At 33.2% G+C, this 26,557-nt stretch overlaps 1 protein-coding gene across 3 annotated transcripts in view; it reads right to left on the bottom strand.

The window, feature by feature from the left end:
- Nucleotides 1-26,557, bottom strand: part of WDR7 (WD repeat domain 7) — a 362,337-nt gene that overhangs the window by 239,781 nt on the left and 95,999 nt on the right. For all 3 annotated transcript variants that reach the window (XM_063077001.1, XM_063077002.1, XM_063077003.1), the window contains exons 15-17: nt 16,278-17,047; nt 14,894-14,982; nt 1,855-1,953 (exon numbers count right to left, since the gene is read on the bottom strand). In XM_063077001.1, the coding sequence (XP_062933071.1) occupies nt 1,855-1,953; nt 14,894-14,982; nt 16,278-17,047 (958 nt within the window). The remainder of the gene's footprint in view (nt 1-1,854; nt 1,954-14,893; nt 14,983-16,277; nt 17,048-26,557) is intronic.

Genomic DNA, 26,557 nt, shown 5'->3' with positions numbered 1-26,557 from the left:
CACAAAATAAAAAACCTGACAATACAAAATTTATAAAATCCTAAACATTATAAACTATGAGAATAAAAGAATCTTTTTCAAAATTCTAATTCACAAAACAAAACTTGATTATATGAAAAAGATAAACACTGTATGCCTCTGCAATATTTATAAGTACTGTACTAGTATACAGACATTCTCAAATAATCATTTCAACAGTGTCTGAAAAATGTGTATACTGTAAATGCCTCATTCTTCCCAAATTATGTATAAGGCCTCTATTAATTCATAATAATCACCCTTGCCTTCTGGCAATAACAATTAAAGACAAATAATCAAGAATGGATGCAAAAAGAAGTCTAATACTGTGTCATAAGGTGAGTTATCTGTGAATATAGAATTTTAGAAAATCAATGTTTTGAAATAATCCAATCTGTAGTCTTCTAAAATAACAACAAAAACCCTACCATAAAATTAAAATTGATCATTGGGATTATTAAAAAGAAAAAGAGAGTGAATGAGAGAGAGAAACAGGCAAGCCACTTATCTAAAGATTCATCCTTTCAGTGAGGAAATTTTCATCAACTGATAATAATTACATTAATTAAGATGATGACACATTTTAGATTAATTTGTTTACAACAGATGGATGTATGCATGTATGTCTGTGTGTGTGTGCATCTATATATATATAAATTACTACCTAGTAATTTCTTAAAGGACTTTAATGTTTCATAGAAATATGAAGTATATTTATAAGCTAAATTTTAATATGATGATAAGTCTCACCAAAGTCTAAAGTCTAACAGCTTATCTTAGAATTAACAAATGACTATCTTTCACAATAGCTTAACCAATATGACGTTATTTTTGCTAAAATCTAGTCTTAACATACAAACTCGACTACAGTTCTATGACAGAAAAAACAAACAAAAAATGAAGTTACACTTTTAAGTTTCATGTTTTCTTTCCAAAAGAGTGTACTTTACAGAAGTGCAACATTCCTTCCATTTGATGGACTTGTAATATTTCTTTTTAGTGAAAAGTCAGAGGCATTCTGAGTTATATTGTGGATTTTATAAATTTTCTCCTTTTTTATATTATACAGACCGGTAAAGACTGAGACCACAACAAAGACAGTGGCTATATCTCAGAGCTCACAAGTCTCACTAAGCTTCCAGGCAGTATAAATAATCCCAGATGAGTATTGGGGAATAAAGGTTTGTAAATCCCATTCACATTTTCAGAGCTCCAAAAATACTTTCCACTTGTGTAACTCCACAGAGATAATATGGCAGCCCAACTATATCTTAAAAATTGAAATTATGAAATTTGCCTCAGCCTGAAACAGAAATAGAAAGGAAGATAAACAGCTGAATTCCTCTCAGTCTATAGTCACTGGCATCAATTATCAATCTGAAGACTTTTCAAATGAGAATATAAATTAAGAGATTCCCTCATATCCCTCTCTAACCAGGGCACACAGTTGTGTAAAAACAGTAAAGTGTGTCTGTCTCAGAGTAATAATACATATAAAATAAATTCATGAGCTCTAATGACAGACATCACATGGCAAACATCATTATGAAAACCAATCTATCTTTTAACACCAACTTCACCTCAAAGATTAGCATCTTTGTACTTCTTTAACAGCATTCTAGATTATAATATATATAGTTTATACTAGTCAGAAGTAACATTACATTTTTATACCTGGCTCTTGTCATTGACATTAGCAAATAAAGTTATAAAAAGGAAACTTCAAAATCTTACACATAAAAAAGCAGATGAATGTACAAATCAGATCAAAAGAACATGTCTATTAGAATAAAGCACAGATTGAAAGAAAGTTGTTAGGAAGTTGAGAGAGAATACCTTCATTTACTAAGAAACAGGTATGTAAAGCAGGAGTAGAAGCAGAGTCAGAGCCAGAGTGATCAGCATCAGACCGAGCGGAAACAACAGGTGCAGCAGCTTGCAGAGGAAAATAGAAGAAATAAAGAGGAGAGAATTGAGGTACAGCAGTTTCTGAAAAAAAGCTCAGTATTAGTAAAGAATGAAAAACAAAGTTGGCAAAATATAGTGAACATGGAACTGAAAAATGATGTTTTAATCAAAGGGCATGATCATTAAAGATTACAGCAGGTAAATGATATATTTTACTGAACAACAATCACAATGCAGTTCAAATTCCTGTTAAAGTCAAAATCTATTTAATATTATAGGTGAGTGATGTGTTCACTAATGCAAAACAGCTCTAAAACAACTAAGGCTATAATGAAAAAAATGACAGCATATTAAAAATTAGCAAGAATGTAATTCAATTTTTAAAATGTATCACATAATGAAAAATTATGCTGGTCTTCATATTACCAATTACATTTTTCTAACAATTTATTCTCTAGCATTACGTGTAAGTTACTTTTAAATATCTCAGACCAATATTTACTAAGGTCATTTCAATTTTCCAACTTACTTTTTAGAAACCCAATTTAAAATATACCAACTTGTAAAAAACATATATGGTATGTTTACCCTTGTTGAAAGAATCCTAACATAGCTCCATTCATTGGAGTTCTAAACATACCTTTATGATATAAGTGCTTTATATACTAAAAGTAATTACTGTGAATTTTATAATTCTTATAGAATAGATGCACCAACTCCCTTCCCCCCAAAAGTTATGATGCCAGGAAAATGTTTCAGCTGAAATTATCATATGAAAAAGCAAAAGGACCGTATGGCACACACATTCTACAACTGGAGGTCAATGTTAAGATTTATAGGTCACCATTTGACACTTCCTTCCTATGGAGAAATTACCATATGTCATGCACAAGCATCTTCAAATTAATCCCTCTCCTTTCTTCTGTCATTGAACAGCAATAGGCTTGGGCTCCTGAACAGATTAAGCATTGTCTGTTGAATGATATGTTTGCTTTTCATGCAGTGAAGTTCTTTTGTGACAACAGGACAGCTGCATGAAAACAACTTTTTCATAATTTCCACACGAATGCATCATAATGTCATTCAGGCACGTGTGGGATAAACAGTAGAACTAAAAGAAGTCCATGAACAGTGACAAAAAAAGAAAATCTAACTCCATAAACCCTAAGAAGCACTCCTTGCATACTTGAAAGCTTTATCTGGGAAATTATAATTATTTTTTATTACAAAAGACCTGTTTTTTCCCTCCCTATGAAATTACAATTATTTTATAATGTTATATTTATGAAAGAAAATAGAGCTGCTTTTAATTATATATTTCATAAGATCTAAGAACTCCCTTATAAAGTAATCTTGCAAAGAAATCCCAAATATTTATATATTCTATTGAATAATTTTATTTTTCATTTCTTACCATATTTAGTTACAAATTCAGTTATTATGACCTATAAAATATTCACTTCACCATGCAAAAAGTTGGCAAGCTTTGGTGGCAAGGAGTAAATTTTCAGGTTTTAGCTTCCATGCCACCAAGATGTTGAGAAAGTTCCTCTGGTGGCTTCCAACAGTTGAGACTTTTCTATAATTTCACTTTTGAAAACATGAAAAGAGAGACAGAGAGAAATGATTATCCCTGCAAAGGCTGTGCTATGTGATTTTACCCTTAATTCTGAAAGAAAACTAGAATGAGAGGGTAAGGAAATTCAATATAAATGAATGAAAGTTTAGAACTGAGCAATTAATACACTAGCTAGGTCAAATAAGTAGTGGTATTAAACCATAATGTCTTCTCTTAGACAGAAGTGTAAAAGAAAACTAGAAATACTACTAGCAGAACTTCTAGAATAAGCATAATATCTCTTAATAGAATATTGTTCAACATACATAACTATTTTTAATGAGAGAAAAAACCAGATTCTGTGTATTATATTTTTGGAGTCATGTTTAAATGGCATTTCATATAGAAAAAGGCATTTACCCTTGTCTAATAAATTCTGCGGGCACTAAAATCAAGAAAAATACTGTAATAGAAAACAAGGAATCAACTTTACTATGCTTTAAAAACCTCTGCATCACCGCCAAAAAATATTCACACTACCTCACAACTGAAATGGCAAAATATAGAACTACTTTCACAATTCATTGAGAAATTAAACTCTGCTACAGCGTTTACAACTGTCCACATACAGAAAATCCAACAACAGAAATTAGAAGGGAAAAACACCACTTCCAAAATATAAACCTCCAGATTTAATGATAAATAATAAATCTAAGAAGTTACACGTGGCACTGAATATTGAAGATATGTACCATAAAACATAATCAAGCACTTGATTTCTTAAAGCAGAAAAACTGCTACATCACCTATCAATTTACTTCTCGTATTAAGGATTAGCAAAACACAAGGAAAACAGTTTTAGCACAGCTTCAAAATCGTGACAGAATTGATACAAGTTCTATTTTACCTGGGAGGGTCCTTTAAGTAAGTAATTTTGCAGCTAAGAGCCTCTTAAACTGCTTACTCTCACGTGAAAAGATAGATGATGATAAAGAAACTTCTGTGACAAAATACACATGCACACATCTGCTCTGGCTTCCCTTTAAATGGTATATATGTATGTACTCAATGTTACAATATTCATGGTTTCTGTTTTTGAATAGGTGTACTTCAGTCTTCATTTGAAATTTGATTCTAAACTCCATCTTTTTCTACTCCCATTGTGATATTAAAAACATAAATAGGACAGAAAGTTAACATACTTTGGGTGGCAAGTGTTCTCTATCTATTGGTCTAAATCTCATTAGCCTCCCAGTACATAAACAGAAATAGTCCTTTCAAAACATTTTTCCAAGAAAAAAAAAAATCAAAAACTTCCAGAAAAACAAATGCAATGCTTAAATAAGAAAGGTTTTTTCAAAGCTTAAGAGTAAAAATTAAAGAAATAAAAATTACTTAATAACTACCTTCCTCCTAAAGAAAGGAAGCCTCAGACCTTATATGTGAATGTATGTGTAGTAGTCTTGAAGACTGTGTCTTAGAACCCCATTATGATGCTGTTCTTTAGTAACATCATACCACCAAACCCAGAGATAAAAGTGCCTTCATATGGGGTCCTATTTCTATTTGAGGAACTAAATCCCCTTAGATTAATCTGCAAAATGTGACTTACGATATAGACTGTTTAATTATTATAGAGGATACTGCACTTTAATTCAGCATATTTTATTAAGTCCAATAGAACTGGCAGCTCATTTAACATGAAGGGCAATAATATGAGTACAAACACCAAGTTTAATAAGTTAAATAGCATAAAAAAGCTCATTTTGAGAGATGGGATTCCTCTGCCTCATCCCCAAGTATGGCTCCTGAAAGGCAACCATTTTCAACTATTTCTTCCAGCATTTACTTCTATACCACTAAATAATATGCTAATACTGCAATTTCTTGATTTATCAAATTTAAACAATAGCTATTGGTCTCTACCAATATTGTGGGAGATGATGATTTAGCTTCAACAAACCAAATGTCCTAACCAATTCCCTTTCCTTTACTCCCAACTTCCCAAAATAATCATATCATAATGTTTGGTTATATCAGTATTGAGTGTTTACATTATCTCTATATAAGTATTGTTCAATGTTGACCAAAGTAGCTTACTAAGATCACATTTCCTTTCTTGGACACCTTGTTATTTTTTTCTGGATTAAAAAAATTATCTTTTTTTCTTTTTCCATTTGCTTTCTTTTCTGTGTACCTATTTCATCTTCTTAAATCCTTTGAAAACCTCTCCATAATTTTCCACAGACCAGTCTCATTTTTTCATGAACCATTTCTTGAGAAGACATCTCATACTCTGCTCCTATCTTCTACATGGCTGTCATCCTGAGACTCCACCTTTTTTATTTGATTGAGAGTTTGCATACAGAATTATAAAATGAGAAAATTATCTGCCATCCACATTCTTAAGGAACTACTCCATTGTCCTCCCTCTAGCTTATGGTTACTATTAAAAAGTCCAATAACACTTTTATATCTGAAGTACAACTAATGAAACTGTTGAAGTTAGTAGAAAATGTTACAGACAAAACTACACAGATAAATATCATATAATATGATCATGAAAGAGAAGATATATTTGAAAATTAATGACAAAAGTAATTATATCAGTAGCTATGATAATTTCAAATATACTACTTACACAAAGTTGGAGTTTCTGTGGAACTTTGTAAAGTGGTATTTCTGGACACCCTGCATATCATAAACAAATCCCTATCCTAAGAGGTCACTATAATGTTTCTGGGCAATATGGCCATAATTGTTATGGTCAGTTGTTATAGGGAATGAATGAAAAACATAGAGGAAAGTGCATGATACATACTAAGTAAATAATTTATTCATATTATAAATGTATTGATCGTGGTACTGAGACAAAAAATATATAAAAACCTTATTTAAAGTGATGGATTCATTAATAATCTAGACCTTTTCACTTAAATATGAAGCCACTAAATGAACAATATATTCAGAAGCAAGATAGAAATGTATTGTCAAACTTTCTTAGGAAAAAAGATACCATTAAAACACTGTGCTATGGGTTGAATGTTTATCACCACTGAAGCTCATGTGGGAGCTTGATTCCCAATCAGCACTGTTTGAAAGATGGGGCCTTTAAGAGGTATTGGATGGAAGGACTATACTCTCATGAATGGAATGGATTAATCCATTCATGGAGTATGGCTTAACAGTTTAATATGTTAGCATGGGTGTGGACTGGCGGCTTTACAGGGAGAGCAAGTAAGCATGTGAAAACACTCTTGCCATTCTCACCACATGATTGCCTGCTTCACTACAGGACTGTAGAGAGTTCCCACCAAGAAGAAGGCCCTCTGGACTTCCCAGCCTCCAAACTAGGAAATAAATTTCTTTTTCTTACAAATTACCTAGTTTCAGGTAGTCTCTTGAAACTTATGGTTACTATGAAGAAGTCCAATAACACTTCAGAAAACGGACTAATACACACTGTAAAAGAAGAACACAAATAACTAGGGCAATAGGGTAGTAGGAAGTTCCAGGCAATAGAAAGGGTAAGGACCTACCATAGTGGAATGAATTAACAGCCCCAGATGCCATTCTGACAAACAGATACATATATATGAAGGCAACATACAAAAGTGCTCATAATGTTTGAAAAATATAGTAACACTACTTAACAATCTCTCGATCACCATTAGATTATATCAGGATTGGAATAAATTCAGATATGATGATCATTTTACTTTGGCCTATAACTCCAGCAAAAGAGGGAAAAAAACAAAAACAAAAAAACCCCCCCAAAAACCCAAAATACAAAACCCAAAATTTCTGTAAAAGGTCTCTCTCACTAACATTCAAAATAAATAAATGAGTTCTCTAACACCAAGAAGCATGAGGAGAGATTTTATTATAGTAAAAGATAAATTTGTAACATAAACACTAACTTGAATTACATATATAAAATTTATAAAAATTTTCTACTTCACTTAATGCTAAAGTGCTAATTACTATGTGCCAAGTACTGGGCTAAGCATATAAAAACACACAAAGATGGAACAAGTTTCCTGCCCTTGAGGCACTCAGAGTTTACTAGAAAAGCGAATAAATAACCAATTAAAGTATTATCATGAATTTTACTCCTCTGGATTTTGTTCAATAGACATAAGCTCCTTGAAGGCAGGGATTTGTTTTGTCAGCCCTTATAGCCTCTACACCTAGTTACTGACATGATTGATTCTAGAAGCATAAAGAGAATGTATCTATAATTCAACAAATGTTTACTGGGCTTCTTCTAAGTATAAGCCACTGTTCCAAGCACTTGTGATAAATAAGTGAACACAAGAGAAGAAATGTTCCTGCCCTTTGAGTTTCCACAACAGATTAAAGTTAGAAGCCAATTTAAAAAAAAGAAAAAAAAAAAAAAAAAAAGGCCTGTAAGTTCAAACGCTCAAAATGTAATGAAATTCTCAGCCATGCATTCACCTGATATATGTAGTCCAGGTAAAGTACAATTTTTTTGCTATAGATGCTGGAAAAGGATAATGATAAAGTATTAGTTAATTTATGTAAATGTTTCCTGAGATAATTTAACAATGACTACCTCTAAGTTCAGAGAACCTAAATTGAACCCATTTCTGAAAAATAAAAATGTAAAAACATAACTTTACATCTTAATTTGCTTGGGCTTACTTGCACACATCCCACTGAGTAAAGATGCAACTACTAGACATGAAGATATGTCACAATCAAGATAATAGCTAAAGACACAGACCAGAGATTTATGCCATGAGATTAATAAAAGGAGAGGAAGATACTATGTCAGAATGTAGAAAAGCTTAAAGCAATGAGCAGATTTAGGGCTATATTACCATGAACAAAAATTTGGTTGTTTGACATCTCTGACTCTTTTCTCAACTAGGATGTCTCATATACTGTGAAATCAATTATCTAATAAATAAATGCTCTTTATTATAAAAGTAGACAACTGACAGTAATTATTAATTACTTAATAATTAATGTTAATTACTGACAAACAATGAATTAATGAGTCCACTGTTAGACAAAATAAACCTCTTATGAAGAAACTAAATGCCCTGATATCATTTTTGAGAAATTATATAGCTAAACTATCTATACCATCTTTATTCTCAAATCCATATATCTATGTAAGGTCTAATCCCCACCTAAAGTCTTTACTTCATATAGGTTACTTTGCAGATGAACAAATACTAGCTAACACACAAGTGACAGTTTATTGAAAAGGAGCCTATTCATGTTTGCAACCCAACTTAAAAATGGACTTAGCGTCGCAGTGGGAGTCAGAAAAAGAAAACATAAGAGGAAAATGTTTAAAAGAAAACCAAGGTAAAAGAAGTTAGAGTAGAAAGATGAATATAAAATGCTCTAACGGCTGAAATCTTAGAGAACTCAGTGCCCATGGTCTATTTCTTACCATTTCCTACCCTAAACTGATTATTTATGCTCATGTGTTATCTACTAGATGTATATATAAATGACTCAAGAGAGTATACATCAGATTAATCTCTTTAAAACCCTAAAGCTGTTGAGACAAGTGCTTAACAAATATTTATTGAAGAAATAATTATACCATATATTCATTTCGATATTCAACTAGATAGTAGGTTTCATAATGCCATCCTACGTATTTTACTACGTAACTCTCGGTAGACCGCTGAACTTCATTCAGTTTAAAAAATAAACGTGTGCTTTCCAAATAGAAATTCCTAAATCTATTGCCTTAAATAAATTATTTAGAAAAAGACTTGACTCTTAGTACCTTCTTCTTCACTGCTCTCAGAAAAGCACTGAGTTTTGAGAGGAGCATTATATTAAAGCATTTCAACTTTAAAATCCTCAGACTTGATCAGATGAGCAAACCCAACACCATAATGGTGGATATACACTGCACCATGACAGTGTTACACACTATACTGGAATGCTTCTATTTACTATGATTACAAGGAGGGGTAGAAGGGTGGATGTAATTCAAGAACAAACATCAGCTGCTAAGAATGATACTGAAGATGATGATGATGACAATAAAAAACATCTCCAACAGGGGTGAATCTTAAATGAAGTTTTTAACTAACTGTCCTGTCACTGATTTGTTGTGCATATTCTAGAAGATATTTTCAATAAATTCAGAAAAATAAATTACATGCTATCACAGAAAAAGTACAGGATTTGGAGTTAAAAGGTGCTGGTTATTTCCTGATCATACACCATCATTCCTAACCACACTTTAAATTAGTCACTCACCTATGTGAGCCTGTTTCCATTTTTCCCTGTAATAATACTATAAAAATATTTAAATTCCATGCAACATAAATAATGTTTACTTTATAAAGTAATAGTATAATTAGAACATTTTTAAATAAAGGGAAAGAAACTTCCACTTCTGGCCAACATGGAGTAAATGGCCAAGGTGAACTGGATAGTTTCTACTGTAATGTCTTCAAGTTCATCAGTCTTTCTCAACAATGTCTAACCTGCCACTACTCCCATTCAATGTATTTTTTCATCTCAGAGATGTGGTATGTGTCTTCAGAATTTTGATTTGGGGTTTTTTTTTGTCTTCCTGGTCTAACCAACTTCTTTGAGTATATGGATTGCAATTTTAATAACTGTTTAACACACTTATCTGAAAATTCTGATATCTCTGTCTTTCTGGTTGGTTTTCATTGATCAATTACTCTCCTCATTATGAACTGTGCTTCCCTGCCTCTTTGTATGCCTGGTAATCTTTAATTAGATGGCAGAGATTTCAATTTTATCTGGTTTGGTACTGGATATTATGTATTCTTATAAATCTTCTTGAGCTTTGTTCTGAATGCAGTTAGGTACAAACAGTTTGACCTTTTTCTGGTCTGGCTTTTACGATTTGTTAGGTGAGTTTGGAGTAGTATTCTACCTAAGGCAAATTACTCCCCATTACTGAGGCAAGATCTTCCTGAATACTCTTTCCAATGCCCTGTGAATTATGAGGTTTTCCAGTTAGGCTGGTGGGAGTGAGCAGGTATTATTTCCTGCCCTTCAGATGGTTCTTTCTGCAGCCTCTAGTAGTTTCCTTACACACATATACTGATAGGTACTCTGCTGAATAGTCAAGAGGGACCCTGGAGAAATCAAAACTATACACCAAAATCCCTCATGAACACATACACAAAAACTCTTAACAAAATTTTAGTAAATTGTAGTTAATAATCTATAAAATGAATACTTCATCATGACAAAGTATGGTCTATATTATAACACTGTTTTAAAACTAAAGAGCCAATATGCAGTAGTCTCCCCTTATCCACAGTTTTGCTTTCCATGGTTTCAGTTACCTATGGTCAAGTGCAGTCCAAAAATATGTGAGTACAGTACAACAAGATATTCTGGGAAAGAGAGAAAGAGACCACATTCACATAACTTTTGTTACAGTGTATTGTTATTATTTCTCTATTTTATTTAGCTATCACTGTTAATCTCTTACTTTGCCTAATTTATAAGTTAAACTTTATCACAGGGAGGTATGTATAAGAAAAAACAGTATATATAGTGTTCACTACTTACTACCCATGGTTTCAGGCATCCACTGAGGGTGTTAGGATATATCCCCTGTGGATAGGGGTGACTACTGTACTTTGCCTTATTAAGAGAATAAAGAAAAAAAATCATATAAACATTTCAATAGATGCAGAAAAGCACCTAACAAAATCTAACATTCATTCATAATAAAAAACAGGTAACACCCTTCTTAGTAGTAAAAGACTGAATGCTTTACCCCTCAGACTGCAAATGAGGCAAGGATACCTGCTCTAACTTTTTCAATTCGGCATCATTCTGGAACTCCTAATCTATGCAAAATCTATGCAAAATCTATGCAAAATCTCATACAAACCCTTCCTGACAATAGAAAAAGAGAAAACATTCCTCAACTCATTTCTGAAACCTGAATAACCTAAAACCTTCTATGGTCATTAAAAGAAAGAAAAAGTTTTCCTAAATAAAAGATATTAAACCAAATACAATATATAAGATGAAAATAGATCACAAGATTGGTTTTACTCTGGAAGGCAAGATTGGGTTTATGTTCTAAATTCACCAATTAACAGAGCAATAAGAAAAGTTACAAAATCATCTCAATAGATACAGAAAAAGTATGACAAAACTCAAGAAACACTGATGATAAACACTTAGCAAAGAAGAAATAAAAGGGAGTTAATTTCTTAAGAGTATCTATATAGGATATGATTTCCTATATACAAGAAATATCATAATTATGAAAGGTTAAAAGTTTCCCTTTGAGACTGGGAACAGAAAAGGTTATACCATATGATTGCCCATATGATCAAAGGAATCTCTAGATAAATTATTACAATTAATATGTGAATTTAGCAAGATTGCTTAACACAATATCGATATACAAAAATCAACCGCATTTCTATACCAGGAGCATGGAAAATGTAAAATAGTTAGAATAATATGAATTTTAAGAATATTTTTAAAATCCAAAATCTAGAAATGAATATCACAAAAGATCTCCACACATAAAACTATAAAAGAGTTATGATAAAGAAGACCTAAATAAATGTAGAGATACATCAAGTCAATGTATTGAATGAGTGAATTCCATAAAGATATTAATTCTCCCCAAGCTGATCAATAAATTCAATACAGATACAGTTGAAATCACAACAGGTTTTGCGGCAGTTGAGAAACTGATTCTAAAATTTACCTTGAAATTAAAAGAAACAAGAAGAGTCAAGACACACGTTAGGAAGAACAAGGTGGGTAGATGTCATCTACTAGATATCAAGGCTTATTATAGAGCTACAGCAATTAGGACTCAAGGCTAACAAACAAACCAATGGAATTAAACAGCCCAGAAATAGACCATACATAAGAACATTTTATTAATGACAAAGATGGAAATGCAAAGCAGTGGAGAAAGAATCATCTCCTTAGTAAATAATGCTGGACCAATTTGGTACTGTGTGGGTATGGGGGGGGTGATGAAAAAGGACTCTTTTTCTCATTATACACAAAATTCACTTCTAGGCAGATTACAGATCTAAATAAGAAGGGTAAAAGAGTAAAGTTTCTAGACAAAAACAAAAAAGACTATCCTCATGATATTTAAGGTAGGTGAAAACTTCTTAAACAGGATAAAAAAATATTAATCTTAAGTGAAAAGACTGATATATTGGATTTCATTGAAATTAAGCAATGCCAAATTTCAAAGACAGGAGTTTGGAAAAAAAAATATGTATATTTACAATACATATAACAAAGGCTCATGTCAAGAATATGACCCCTACAAATAATTTTTTTCAAACAGAAAAACACACAAGAGTTGAATAGGCACTTCACAATAGAAGATATAGAAATGGGTAATAAACATACAAAAATGTGCTCAAACTCAAAGTTACTAGGGAATACAAATTAAGCACATGAGAGACCACCACCACACATTAAAATGGCTAAAGTGAAAAAGATGGAAAATATTAGTTGTTGTCTAGTATATCTCACCAGTTGTGTTTAAGAGCTCTTGTTGCTCGATATTCTAGCCAACACTTAATATTTTCCATCTTTTTCACTTTAGCCATTTTGATGAATGTGTATCATCCTCTCGATTAGGAAAACATCTTAACATCATCTACTAAAGCTGAAGATAAACATATCCAGAAATTCCACTTTTAATTACATACACAACAGAAATGCTTATAATGTTCACTAGGATTAAAATACAAGAATGTTCACAGCAAAATTATTTATGAAAACCAAATACTGGACACAATCCAAATGTCTGTGGACAAAAAAAATATATAAATAAATTGTGAGTGTGATCTATTCACTCAACAGAATACTATATAGCATGAAATGAACAAACTATAGTCAAATGCAACGATACTGATAAACCACACAAAAGAACACCAACACAAAAAAGAATATATATTGTATGACTGAATTTATATAAAACTCAAAAGACAGGCAAAACTAAACTATAGAGTTTAGAAATGTAAACTTAGGTGGTACAACTATAAAAGAAAGCAAGGAAGTGTTTTCGTAAAAGTGAAGATAGTAGTGACCTTTGGGAGGGGAAGGTATAATGATTGGGAGGGAACACGGAGGATACTTCGAAGCCCTGGCAGTGTTCTAGTCCCTGCCCAAGGATGTAGTTACAAGGGTGTTCAGCTTATAAAATTACAGAGCTATACATTTCTGTTTTTTGTACTTTTCTGTATGAATATTTTATTTGGTTATCTAAATAAAACTATGAGATAACTTTTATATAGTTTAACATAAACTATTACATGATTATGCAACTTTAATTAGAGGACCAGGAAATGAGAATGGTAACCATGTGGGGCTGGAAATGAAGGATGGGAATGGCTTAGAGAGTGTGAGAGCTTATCTTCCATAATGAGAAACAACAGACAGTGCCTAACACTGAAAATCAAGCATACCGTTTAAGAATGCTAAAATTAGTACCAAATAATCAGCTAAGAGAGATAAAAGTACTCTTCCTAGAGAAGGGGAAAATTGTAGATATGAACTTGGAGGCCTATTGTTTGTCTAACAAATCTGGTAGAACTACTTTTTGACTCTTTCAAACTAAAAAACAAACAAAAATGCAAGGGAAAAAGAAAACTCTAAGATATCACCATTTATAAACAGAACCTTCATCAACCCATCTCTTGCTTACTTCCTTACTTCTCTCAATCGTACTCTGTGAGAGTCAGCATTAATTCTTGTCCTAAAGCAAAGTTCTATAAACAGAAGTGACTCCCCAACACTTTTGATTAGTTCATTTGTCAGTCTTAAAAGGAGTATAAAAGGTATACTCGGGAATATACAGAAGTAATTAATAAAGGAATAAAGGAAGAGAAACTCAACCTTTCTTCTCTTCCACCACCTAATGAAAAACAAAGCTACAGATGAAAGTTAAAGTATATAATGATTTAAATAATAAGAAAAGATACAAAGAACAGTTTAACAAGGATTTCCACTTGTAAATCACAATGCGTAAACAACTGGCAAATGGCAGAAGATTGGCTAAAGCATGAAACTATGAATTTAAACATTCTTAAATGTAGTTAAAAATAGACATAACTTTTAATCTCAAGATACACACAATTAAAACACTAGTGTTGTCAACTTAAGGTGCCCCTAATGCATAAAAATTAGACCAAAGACAGTACAATAAAATTATGTGAAACATGCTCATTTATCAATTTCTAAATAAATCTGATTTATTTTTTAACTGACATCTTAACTATCCATATTTACATCTGGAATATAACAACTTTTCTTTCTTTTAACAATCTGAGACAAACAAAATGTTATGATTATATATTAGCCTATGCCTCCTTAGTTGCTAGAGCTGAAATGTCATGTCAATTACTTAATAAGATTTAATTTTACCTTGTTTAATCTGTCCTTGCACAATATTACTAGAAGTTGGAGGGGAACCCCTTGCCTTAGAAAGATCTGGGGTGCTTGGTCTAGGTGGCCTTAAAAAAAGAAGAAAAAAATACATGTATATATACTTTCACATTTTCATTTTCCAGAATAATTTAAAATATTACATTTTCTAGTTTCAAATGAATCACAAAACAACACATACAGAACATTTTCAATTTACTGCTCTAAAAAGATGGCTTTTTTTTTTTTTTGGTTTGGTACCTATCACATTTTCCATTTCAAATTTTAGTATGGTAAAATAAATTATTAGCAAGTAGCAAGTAAAAATTTTACATCTACAATTTATGCTTTATATTAATCTAAGAAATACTTATGAGCACTTCAGGGCATTACCATTGACAGATAAGTATCATACTAATCCTTCATTCTTCAATATAAGCATGCTAAGATTTTAGACTACCCCATATCATTGGTCCAAATAAATCTGCGGAACAATACATTGAGTTTAAAAGTATTCAGCCCTGAAATCTGAAAAAGGTAGTAAGGCATTAAGAAATCTTGAACCCTAGAGGCAGACTGTCTCAGTTTGAATTCTGGTTCTACCACTTACTAGCTATGTGACCTTGGGCAAATTACTTCACCTCTTGATGTCTCAGTTTTCTTATCTGTAATAAAGGTATAATTAAGGTACCTTTATAAGGTACCTCCTACCTTATAAGGGTTAAGAGCACTAATGAGTTAGTTTTTGTAAAGAGCTTACAACAAAACCTGACACAAAGTAAGTGCTACATATATTTTTGTTAGATTTTTAAAAATTCTTGATATGGTCAACTCTTGATATAGTATAATAAAAAGTTGTCTTCATAACTTTGGAAATACAGGAAACAGCAATTCAGGCTAAGCATTCTAAAAAAACATTAAAATAGTATTCCCCTACATTTAAAAAAGTTTTCTCTTTTCCTATTGAAAAATTCTGACTATACTTCTCTAAAACATCATTCATTTCATATGAGTTACAATGAGAAGCAGCGTTTTAATCAAATATACATTTTAAATTGAATGTTAGTGCAAACTTCAAGTAGATACAATTTTAACATTATATTTACTCAAGAGCTAGTCTATATGACCAATTCCCTCATTCCAAATTATTTTTTTTAAATAGCTACTAGGTTTGTCTATGTATATATAAAATTATATAATTTTCTTATGTCTTAAATCAGGCATTTTGGAGATCTGGGTTTTAAAATTTAAAGGGGAAACACTGAGATGACACTAAAATGTGTGTAGATCCAAAAAAAGAAAAAAAGGTAATAAACAATGACAAAAATAAAACAGGTTTCTTTTTTTGAAACTTAAGAACAAAATCAAACTATCATGGTCACACCTGGTAGGGCCCTTCTTCATATGATCACCAATAAAAGTTGCATTGGTCATACTCATTAAAGTATTTGCCAAAGATATGATAGACAGCAGATGTTGCGTGGTGACGGCTCGGGACACTCCATAAGTCCCCCTTCCTATTCCCTCCGTTGCTGACAGCTTCCTTCCTACTTCTGCTTTCCCATGTGATAGTTTGCAAGCAGCCTGATTATAACCAGGAAGCATCAGTGACATATGACCTCCTCTCGATAAGAGACCAAATGATACTGTGCAATGGGGTTTCAGCATTCCAAGGCGATCAAGACAAACTTCATCCAGAACTTCATTCAAACCCCAGGCATGAAGGCAGGACATGAACAATTTTGCAGTGTCCATAGTTAAGTTATATTCTAATAGGGTCAGTGGCTTAGATTTGCTGGCCCGATATTCAGGATCACTTTCTTCCCTTCTCTGTCTCATTATCTCCTCATCCTCCTCTTCTTCATCAAGGAGGTGTTCCTTTATGTTCTCTTTGATAGTTTCTTTCACTTGTTGGAAGAGAACTGCTGCTCGTTTTCCAGTCAGAAAAGAGCCCCCTTTATCTGAACTGCCAGATGCTTTTTGCAAATTCTCTGGGGAAATAAGCGCAGTATTCGGCCTAGAGGCTTCTTCAGTCAGGAGCTGAATAATCAACGCTTCCACATCAAAGAAAAGCACATGTATGTCCGGGTCTGTTAGGTTTGTCTTTATTGCTTGAACCATCAGGGAGTTATGAGAATATTTAGGTAAATTCCCCTGCAATAAATATTTTTAAAAGATGGTTACAGTTAAAAGTGTTTAATTTTATACATCCATTAATGAACAATAAACAGTCAGAGGAATTAAAATGCTTATTAAGCTGTCTTCTTAGGTACCTATATCATTAAAAATAACACGCTAACTCTGCCAATCAGTAGCATGTAAAAGATATGAGCTTAGACAATCAGAAGAACTTTATGCTGAAACAATCGTAAAATTGTTAATCAAAAAACCAAGGAAATAAAAGTTTATTATTGAAGCAGGGGTTCTTTTTACTCATAGAACAAATAAAAATCTGTTTCAATAACTTATAAGCAAATTCCACCTCTGAGAATTAACTATTATTCCACCTATGAGAATAATAATCATGGCTATTGATCCTTCTAAATGCTGCACCATCCTATCACTCCTTTTTCTATTTTACCTTCAATCTCTCCCTGTTCAGGGATTCCTCTCCCTCAATATTCAAGTCTGCCTACTTAGATCATTTTAAAAAATGTTATCTGTTGGCCATGCCCCCTCTTCTATTTCTCTCCCCTTCTACTGTCCTTTTTAGCCAAATTTACTGAATGTAGTAGACAAATTCAATGGAAACTCTTTAGTCCCTCTCCTCCTTAATCTCTTTGCAGTATCTGAAATTGATGTTTTTGCTGAAAAAGAGGGAGGGCAAATAGGAAGAATTAAAAGCCACCTCTCCAGCATCCTGGAGAAGATGACCACCTTCCTGGTGAGTCGTCTAATTCTGACCACCCCTCTCTCTCTCAGTCAGCTGCCCTGATAACTCACTCTCCTCCCATATTAGACCTATCACCTATATGTAGACAGCTCCCTAATTTCCATCATCAACCAGACCAGTTTCAATGCTGTATTTCCAATTGCTTATATTTGGATGTCCCACAGTACCTCATATTTAACATGTCCTCATCTCTACCCTCTCATTTAACCAGCTTTACTTCCTGAATTATCAGTTGGGAATCATTCCTCTTTCTTTCTATCCCACTGTCACAGAAGAAATTCAGACCCTTATTCTTGCTCCTCAATACTGGTTTTACCGCCCCTAGTCTCGGCCTCCTCCAATGCGACCTCCACAAAGCTACAAACTTCTTTCTGAAGCACAAATTTAATTATGTCACTCTTCTCCAAAAAGTTTCCATTATTACAGGTTATTAAGAGAAAAAGAAAATACAAAACTCTTAAAAACTAAATCAAAATATAGGTGAATATCTGATCTTCAGATGAAAAAGAAGTTTCTAAGCATACTTACATTTAATATTTACTACTCTTAAAACAAATGGTAAACAGCAAGTAAAAAATTTGAATAAAATGTGCCAGAAAAGGGCTAATGAAGAGTTATAATCTATATAAATACTTCTCAAAAATCAGTAAGAAAAATACTAATGCCAAATAAAAGGAAAGGGGAGAAAAACTGTAAAGGTCAAGAATGATTCACAGTAAAAGAAACATAAGTAGTAGGTAAATATAAGGAAAACCTGCTCAAACTAGTCAAGGAAATAACAGTTAAAATAACCTTAAGGTACCTTTTATAAAATTAGCAAATAATAAACACTGAAAACAGTATAGTGAAACCCACACACTGAGAGCATAAATTTAAATAGTAGCCTTTCTAAAGAATAATTTGGCAAAATGCATTGTGAGCCCTTAAGATTGCTATTGTTTGATCCAGTATATTTATTCCCAGGATCCTCTTCTAAATAGTCAGAAATACAAACAAGGATTTATGTACAATGGTGTTCAGAATCCATCCCTCAAGAAGTATCTCATGTGGCCTCTCTTCCAAAAATTACTCAGAGAATTCTTCAGGCAGATCTTATCACTACTTCCTTTGTATAAACTTCTGCTCTAAATTGAATGAATGCTGTTTAAAGAAAGGTAGAAAATAAGTATTTCTATACTAGAGTTAAACAATGTAAGGCGCATAAGTAATATGATAAATTTACACTGCACAATAGTAAATATGAAGTTACAAATATACAGAAAAAAAAAAATCAAGACTTTCCGAATCACATTCCTGTATTTAATTCATTCATTCCACATTCACCTAACACCTATTATGTCCTGTGTCTGTTCAAGGACGGAGGATACAAGGATAAAAAAGTGAGTAAGAAATAGTTTTTCTAGTCATGGAACTCAAAACTAACATAAACAAATTATCATACTGGAGTATGAATGGTGCTATTAATAAAGGGTATCATGTCAGGAAGATAGCAGGATGTGAAAAGGACAAAGGCAGAAAACATCTCAAGATGGATGTTGATGAAACCACAGGTGGCCATGATGAAGAACACAATGGATGGTTCATTGAGAGTATGGAGGGCCACACTAAAGCTTTTGAACTTCATTTTGCAGGCTTGGGAGCCACTAAAGCAATACTTTTCTCAGAATCATAAGGAGTGCTTGTTAAATACAGGTTGCTGGGCCTGATGTCAGACCTAAATCAGTATCTCTGAGAATGTGCCAGAATCTGTCTGAGTACCCCAGAAGACTTAATGCAGTAAAGTTTGAGAACTACTAAAGGCTTTAATGAGGGGAGTAATATGGTCAAATCTAATTGTATAAATGTTTACCCACCAACATTGTTGGATGAAAAGTAGCAAGACCAGTGTCATGAATATGAAATGGGAGATGAGAGAAGCCATCCAGATAAGGGAAGATAAAAGTATGCAAAAGAACATAGAAGATGGGATGAATTGAAGAATGTGTACATTACCCTACTATTTCTCACAGCACTGTGCTTTATGTTTTTCAGTGAATGTACAATGTCAGACACTATGCTTAATATTTTGTCCCTATCAACACTAATTTGAGTGAGTGATACATAAAATTATACATAATAAATACATCTAATATTATTGATACAAAAATTATTAATAATAACAGCTACCGCATACTAAGCTAATGCTGTGACCTAGGCACTATGCTAGGTATTAGGATTGGTTATGTTCACAGCAAAAGATAAAATATCATCTTATATCAATATTAGGTAGACAGACCTGACACTAAGTATGTGGGAATAGGTAATAACATTAGGTAAAACAGAGTCCACCACAGTATTTTAGCAGATACATCTGTCTTTACAGTAAAGATCTGCAAGATTCTTTTAGGAAAAAGATAGAGACCATTACTTCCAAAGAATATAAAATCAAACGTGTCTGGTAAAAAAGTTATTGAAGCAGTCAGAGTGGCTAGAAGAAGAAAAAAAATTATTGAAGCAGCCAGAGTGGCTTGAAGAAAAAAAGAAGGCAAGAGTGCAAATACCAGGTAGACTTTTAAGCTCTCTCATCTGGTGTCAACCACTTATGTGCCCCTTTCAGCACCCCGAGATCTGCCCATGTTTCTATCTTTTTCTGGTAGGTGTGTCAGCAGACAGCTCATGTGCTTGGACAACTGAAAGGTTATCTAGTGTCTGATACCATGTTATTGGGATGCAATTGTGCATGACTCCTCTTATCACAACCTCTCAGTGCTACTGATTGTGTCGTTTTGGCAAAAACTGTACCTAACAGCAATCCACAATCCACACAAAAAAGGGAGGGTTAAAAAAAAAAACAGAAGAAAACAACAACCACAAAACAGATGAGAAGAGAACAGGAGACTGAAGAAAAAATGGAGAGAAAATGACTGACTCATCCCCAAGTCCTGGAGATGAGTTATAATTTCTAATATCACCAAGTCCTGCATAACCTATAATGCCTGACAATGGGTTTTACTAACCTATCAAAGTCTTGTTACAAAAAAATACTGATATCCAGCAAAGTTGTGAGGATAATACTTTGGTTAAACGCATTGAGATGGCAGAGTTAACCACCAGTGTGTCTGATATTATAATATGTTACACTAAAATTAGCTGTGGGAAAATGAACAAAAATATCTATCGAACTCCAAAGGTGTCTTGGCTCAATCAAAGAAATACACGTCTAAAGCAAACTAACTCATTCAAATCATTTTATATTCTTAGTTTCAAATACAGGCTGGCTGATCCAAAAAAATCTTTAACAGGAACCTTAGTATGCTTGTTCTGCCACCTTTATTAAGAACATCAGAAATATGTGCTCACAAACTCACCTTTACTTTACTATGGAGGAAGACTAAATTCAATTCAGCAAATATTTGTGGAGTACCTATTACATGCAAGATGCTTGGGAAAAAATAAATCTTCTGTCCTTAAGGTGATAGTTTAAAAATTTACTTGAAAAAGGCCAACAATGAAAGATAAATCATAAGGTACGTACAAATAAAATGGTCTCAAATTTGCTAGTAATACTCAATGAAAAATGCAAAATACACGTACTTAAAAGGCTAGTGAGACAGACATATTAGACATTTTCACTGTAAGTATCAAGTCGAGTATAACTTTATATTTTATGCAGAGAGGAAAATACATATTTTAAATAAGGAACCTGACTTAAAATATTACAGAAATGCAACCACAGGAAAAATTCATTGGATCACTTGTTCATCACTGAAAATGAACCTATGGCATTACATTAAGGGTAGCAGGTAATATTGTCTCATGTGAAAACCCAAGGAAAGTAACAGAACTACGATTATGAGATTAATCTTTATTCCAGCATGGATATTTTTCAGCACATGGACGCACACACGCATGCACACACACACACACACACATACCCCATATGCCATAGCCCCTAGCAACAAAAAAAGCAATAACTTAGATTCTGCAGAGGAAAAAAATGTTCATGTATTCTTGTTATAACATTTATCATTATTATGTGTTTGAATATATTCTAGGTTAAACCATGTCTGCTGAAACACCTGATAGATTTGTCCCCTAAAAATAATATTATAATATTTTAAGCCTATTTCATTTTATCCAATGACTAAGGGAAATTTAAAACTCTGGCAATAATTTTACTCTTTCACCATTTACTTCAATGGTCCTGATTTAAAAGTTTACTTATGTCTGAATTATTTTTAATATCACAGTTTTCAAGACTATTTTTAAATAGTCTTGTAAAATAATTTAAAATAACATATTATTTTTCCTGAATGAACACTGTGTCCAATCTACAACACTATCAAATGGTTCAGATTTCTACCTAAAAATAGTTGATGTATACTAATGAGAATTATAGACATCAGCTAATTTTGATGCTAAACTGTAAAGCAGAAGAGTTGATGACTTAAAAAAATAATCAGAATCTTCTCTGAAACCAGAGATTAAGAACACCAACAATAAGGCTAGAAAATGCTACATATCTAACATACACATACATACACACATGTGAACGAGCACTTCTATATCAGCACTGAGTCCTAAAATAGAACACAAGAAAAAATTTGTATTCAACAAATCTTAACATAGTATTTTACAAAATAATTATGTAGGTGTCATATTTACAATGCATGTCCTAAATAATTTTTAATTTCCTAAGTATGGTGTAAAAAAACAGTTTATTACCTAATAATATTTTGATAGGAAAAATAAATTACAAGAACAATAATTTTACTCTTGATTTTGTATAGGATATGTTATTAAATGAAAAGTCTTTAAAAGAACTTCTGAAACTCTTATGCATAATGTTAAGTGTAAAAGGTTCACTGAATAATAACAAATTAATGTCTCAAAACATTTTTAAAATATTCTAAAATTAGCTGAGGGAAAACCTCACCATCTATTAAAAAGTATTACCAATATGGTTCGAATATTAACTATTTTAAGTATTAGGGAAAAGGAAGAAACATTGGGAGGGAGGAAGAAAAGTGGAAGGAGACAGGACAGGGAGGCACAAAACCTAAAAATTATCAAGAAAACTTGACTCAAATGGATATCTGGTGCCCTCTGCTGTTGTATTGCTGCTACTAAACACTAATGGTTATTAGGACAGCACAAAGTGAGACAAGCTCTTTTTCAGAGAATTCATTTACACTGGGATTAGACAACACTCTTATCTACTTATCTTAAATATTTGATTTTGGATAGGATGAGATTTCATGATTAGGTATGAATGACAATATATAGTCATAGAGTTCATGTTATTTCACTTCCTTTCATGTTTTTCATTAACAAGTATATTCATTAATAAGCTTAAATTAAAAAGAGATATTTAACCTATTGAAGGTTTGATATTATAATTTATTTCATATGACATAAATAAAATATAGATCACTCAAAAAAAGTAAATTATAAATATTAAATATAAACATTTAAATCAAGTCTTTTATAAAGAAAATATCTCCCAAAGATATTTCTACAGGCCACATACACTAGATAATAATGCTTGAATATATCAAAATATTACTGATATAATAAGGGATTAGAAGATTAATATATTAAGAGTTTCTACACAGTAGCACAAGAGATTGATTTTCAACTCTTCCCAAAGGGCCAAGTTACCAAAGTAACAAGACCAGGAACCCTCCTCCATCACACAGACCTTTATATGAATCCGTTAACTTCTCTAGCACCAATTCTTCTATCTTCCAAATAAAGAAAAGACAACCTACCTCAGAGAGGTGTTGTAAACAGCTAATAGATAACACAAGAAGTATTCCTTTTACAGGTAATAGATAATAAAACCCAGCTCATTTTATCTCAAATAATAAATGTGTTAAAGATATACGTGAACACAGTTTAAACCAACAGAAGGAAAGAAATTGTAAAAATCCAAAGATCTCCTATTATTACATATCCTACTGGGTATACCAAACCCTTAACACATTTGTAAATGAATGGAAACAAGGTGAGATTCTGGGAGGCTGACTGGTTAAGAAAAAAGATAAGACTGGGAACGCCCTCAAGATGGTGGAATAGATGGTCCCCAGCAACACTCTCTCCCACAACTGATCAATTCATAGCTATTAAAAAAGCAAAGAATGCCAACAAGAGACCGTTGGAGCTCCGGGAAAGAGGAGAGACCTGCAGAGTTCATGAATGTGAGAGAAGCCACAGCAAGAAGAAGAAGGGACTGCTGCGACCATTTTGAGCCCCAACCACTTCAGGGCTGGCCCAGGTGAGGGGCGAGAAGAAGCGCAGGACACATCAAACAGTAGCCAATGAAAGCCACAGCTGTGTCATTTGTGTGATGTTGCCTGGGGTCTGCAGGGGAGAAGAGGACCTCGGAGCACACCATACAGTCCCCTAGGCCAGAAAGACCACTGACAAGGTTCCTGTGGACCCACATAGGAATGAGGGGCTGCAGTCAACTGACCAAAGGAACCACCCAGAGGATGGTGAGTCACTGCAAGGGACCAGCACACACAGCCTGCCCCACAGGAAGTATTTGGAGTGCTGAGGAGAGGGTAGAGCACCGTGGGAACAGTGGGGCATAGCATGGGCAGTGAATCTGCTTTCTGATTGGCACAGGCCCACTCATTGGAGACCAGTCAGGGTGATAGAACTGCAGGGAGAGGAGCTTGCTGGAAAGCTTCAGTTTCAGGCCAGAAGTTCCACACACCCCAGGTGTATCTGACCTTACAAGACTCAGAAGTGATTAAAAGGCCAACAATTAAAACCTGAGTCACACAAAAAGCCCTCCCCAGAGAATCAGCAGCAAAGCAGCAATTCAGCTCAACCACAAGTCTCAAGTGCTGGTCCCCACAGGAAGTTACCCCAATTTTGGAACTAACCAAAGGACAATAAATGGTGGTGGTAGATAATAATCCAACACAAAACTAAAAAAACAAAAATGAAAATAAAAGAACCAAAGAGCTGAGACAAAGCTCTGATATTAACCAGTAAAGGTCTAACACCATGAAAGAATACCTATAAAACCTAGAAGAGAAAGCAGTCTCCTCAAATGCCCAGGCCTCAATATAAAGACACAAAGATCAAGAAAGAGCAAAGAAATATTACACCATCAAAGGAAACAAATCAAGCACTGGCAATGGACCCAGAGGAACAACAGATTTACAAAATGTGTCACAGGGAATTCAGAATAACCCTCTTGAGGGATATTCAGGAGTCACAAGAAAATATAGATAGAAAATTAAATGATATCTGAGAAATATCCAGGAGCAGAATGAGAAATTTAACAAAGGAAATGAATTGACTAAAAAAACCAAATAGAAATTCTAGAAATAAAGAATACATTATTTGAATTGGAAAACTCGATTGAAAGCTCCAACAGCAGACTTAAACTAAGGTAAGAAACAGTGAGCTTGAAGGTAAACAAATGAAATTATCAAACCAGAGAAACAAAAAGAAAAAAGAATAAGAAAAAATGAATTAGAAATAGAGAAAATATGAGACTCTCTCAAGTGAAATAACCTCCACATAACTGGCACATCTGAAGAAGAAGAAAAAGGAAGAGATGTAGAAAGCATATTCAAGGAAATAATGACTGAAATTTTCCCAAATATGGAGAAAGATGACAGCATCCAGGTACAGGAAGATCACCGGTTGACAATCAAATTCACTCCAAAGAGGAACACCCCACAGCATATCACAAACAAATTATTAAAAACCACACACAAAGAATGCTTCAATGGAGCCCCAATATGTCTCTCAGCAGATTTCTCAGTAGAAACCCTACATACCAGAAGAGAACGGAATGAAACATTCAGAGTGCCAAAGGAAAAAGACTGTCAGCCAAGAATTCTCTATCCAGCAAAACTAACCTTCAAATATGAAGGAGAAATAAAGTCTTTCCCAGACAAAAAAAAAAAGCTAAGGAGATTCACCAACTCTAGACCTGCCTTACAAGCCATACTAAAGGGAGTTCTTCAATCTGAAAGAAGACAACACTAAGAAGCAGCAAGAAAACATTTGAAGGTCCATAACTCATTAGTAAAAGTAAGTTCATAGACAACCTTAGAATACTCCAATATCATAAGGGGGATGAATAAGCCACTTATATAATTAGTATGAAGGTTTGGCCTTTAATCTAACAAGACAACAACAAATACAACAACTGTGTAAGGAAATAGGCAATATTAAAAGATGTAACTTGAAACAACAAAACGTCAAAAAGTGGGAATGATGCCACAGCATAGAGTTGGCTTTGGTTCTTTTTTTTTTTTTTTTCAGGTATCAAAGTTAAGTTGTTCGTAGTCTAAAAGAATCTGTTATAACTATAACATTTTTTTTGTAAGCCTCATGGTAACCATAACACAAAAAGTTATGAGACATATTAAAAATAAATAGCTAGAAATCAAAATAAGTTAGGCACAGAAAGACAAGTACCACATGGTCTCTCAGACGTAGAGAGTAGAATAAGTTACCAGAGGCCGGGAAGCAAGGGGGTAGCGGGGAAGGGAGGGGTTAACTGACAGGCACAAAACTACACTATCCACCCTAAGTGAATCATTGTGCAATAGAGACATGTATTGAAACAACACATTGTACCCCACCAAAATAAATATAAACATAATTGGAAAGAAAAAAAGAAAGAAAGAAAAAGGACAAGACTAATAACAAAGTGAAAAGAGAAAAGAAAAAAAACTGCTCTACTCTTTTCTGGGTCACTGTGATGAGCAATCTGATTTCAGAAATATTCACACTCAAGTCAACTCTGACCTATTTTTAAC

Source organism: Cynocephalus volans, chromosome 13 (genome assembly GCF_027409185.1).
Source record: "Cynocephalus volans isolate mCynVol1 chromosome 13, mCynVol1.pri, whole genome shotgun sequence".
In the NCBI taxonomy this organism is placed as follows: domain Eukaryota; kingdom Metazoa; phylum Chordata; class Mammalia; order Dermoptera; family Cynocephalidae; genus Cynocephalus; species Cynocephalus volans.
This window is presented reverse-complemented; position numbering and strand designations above follow the sequence as displayed.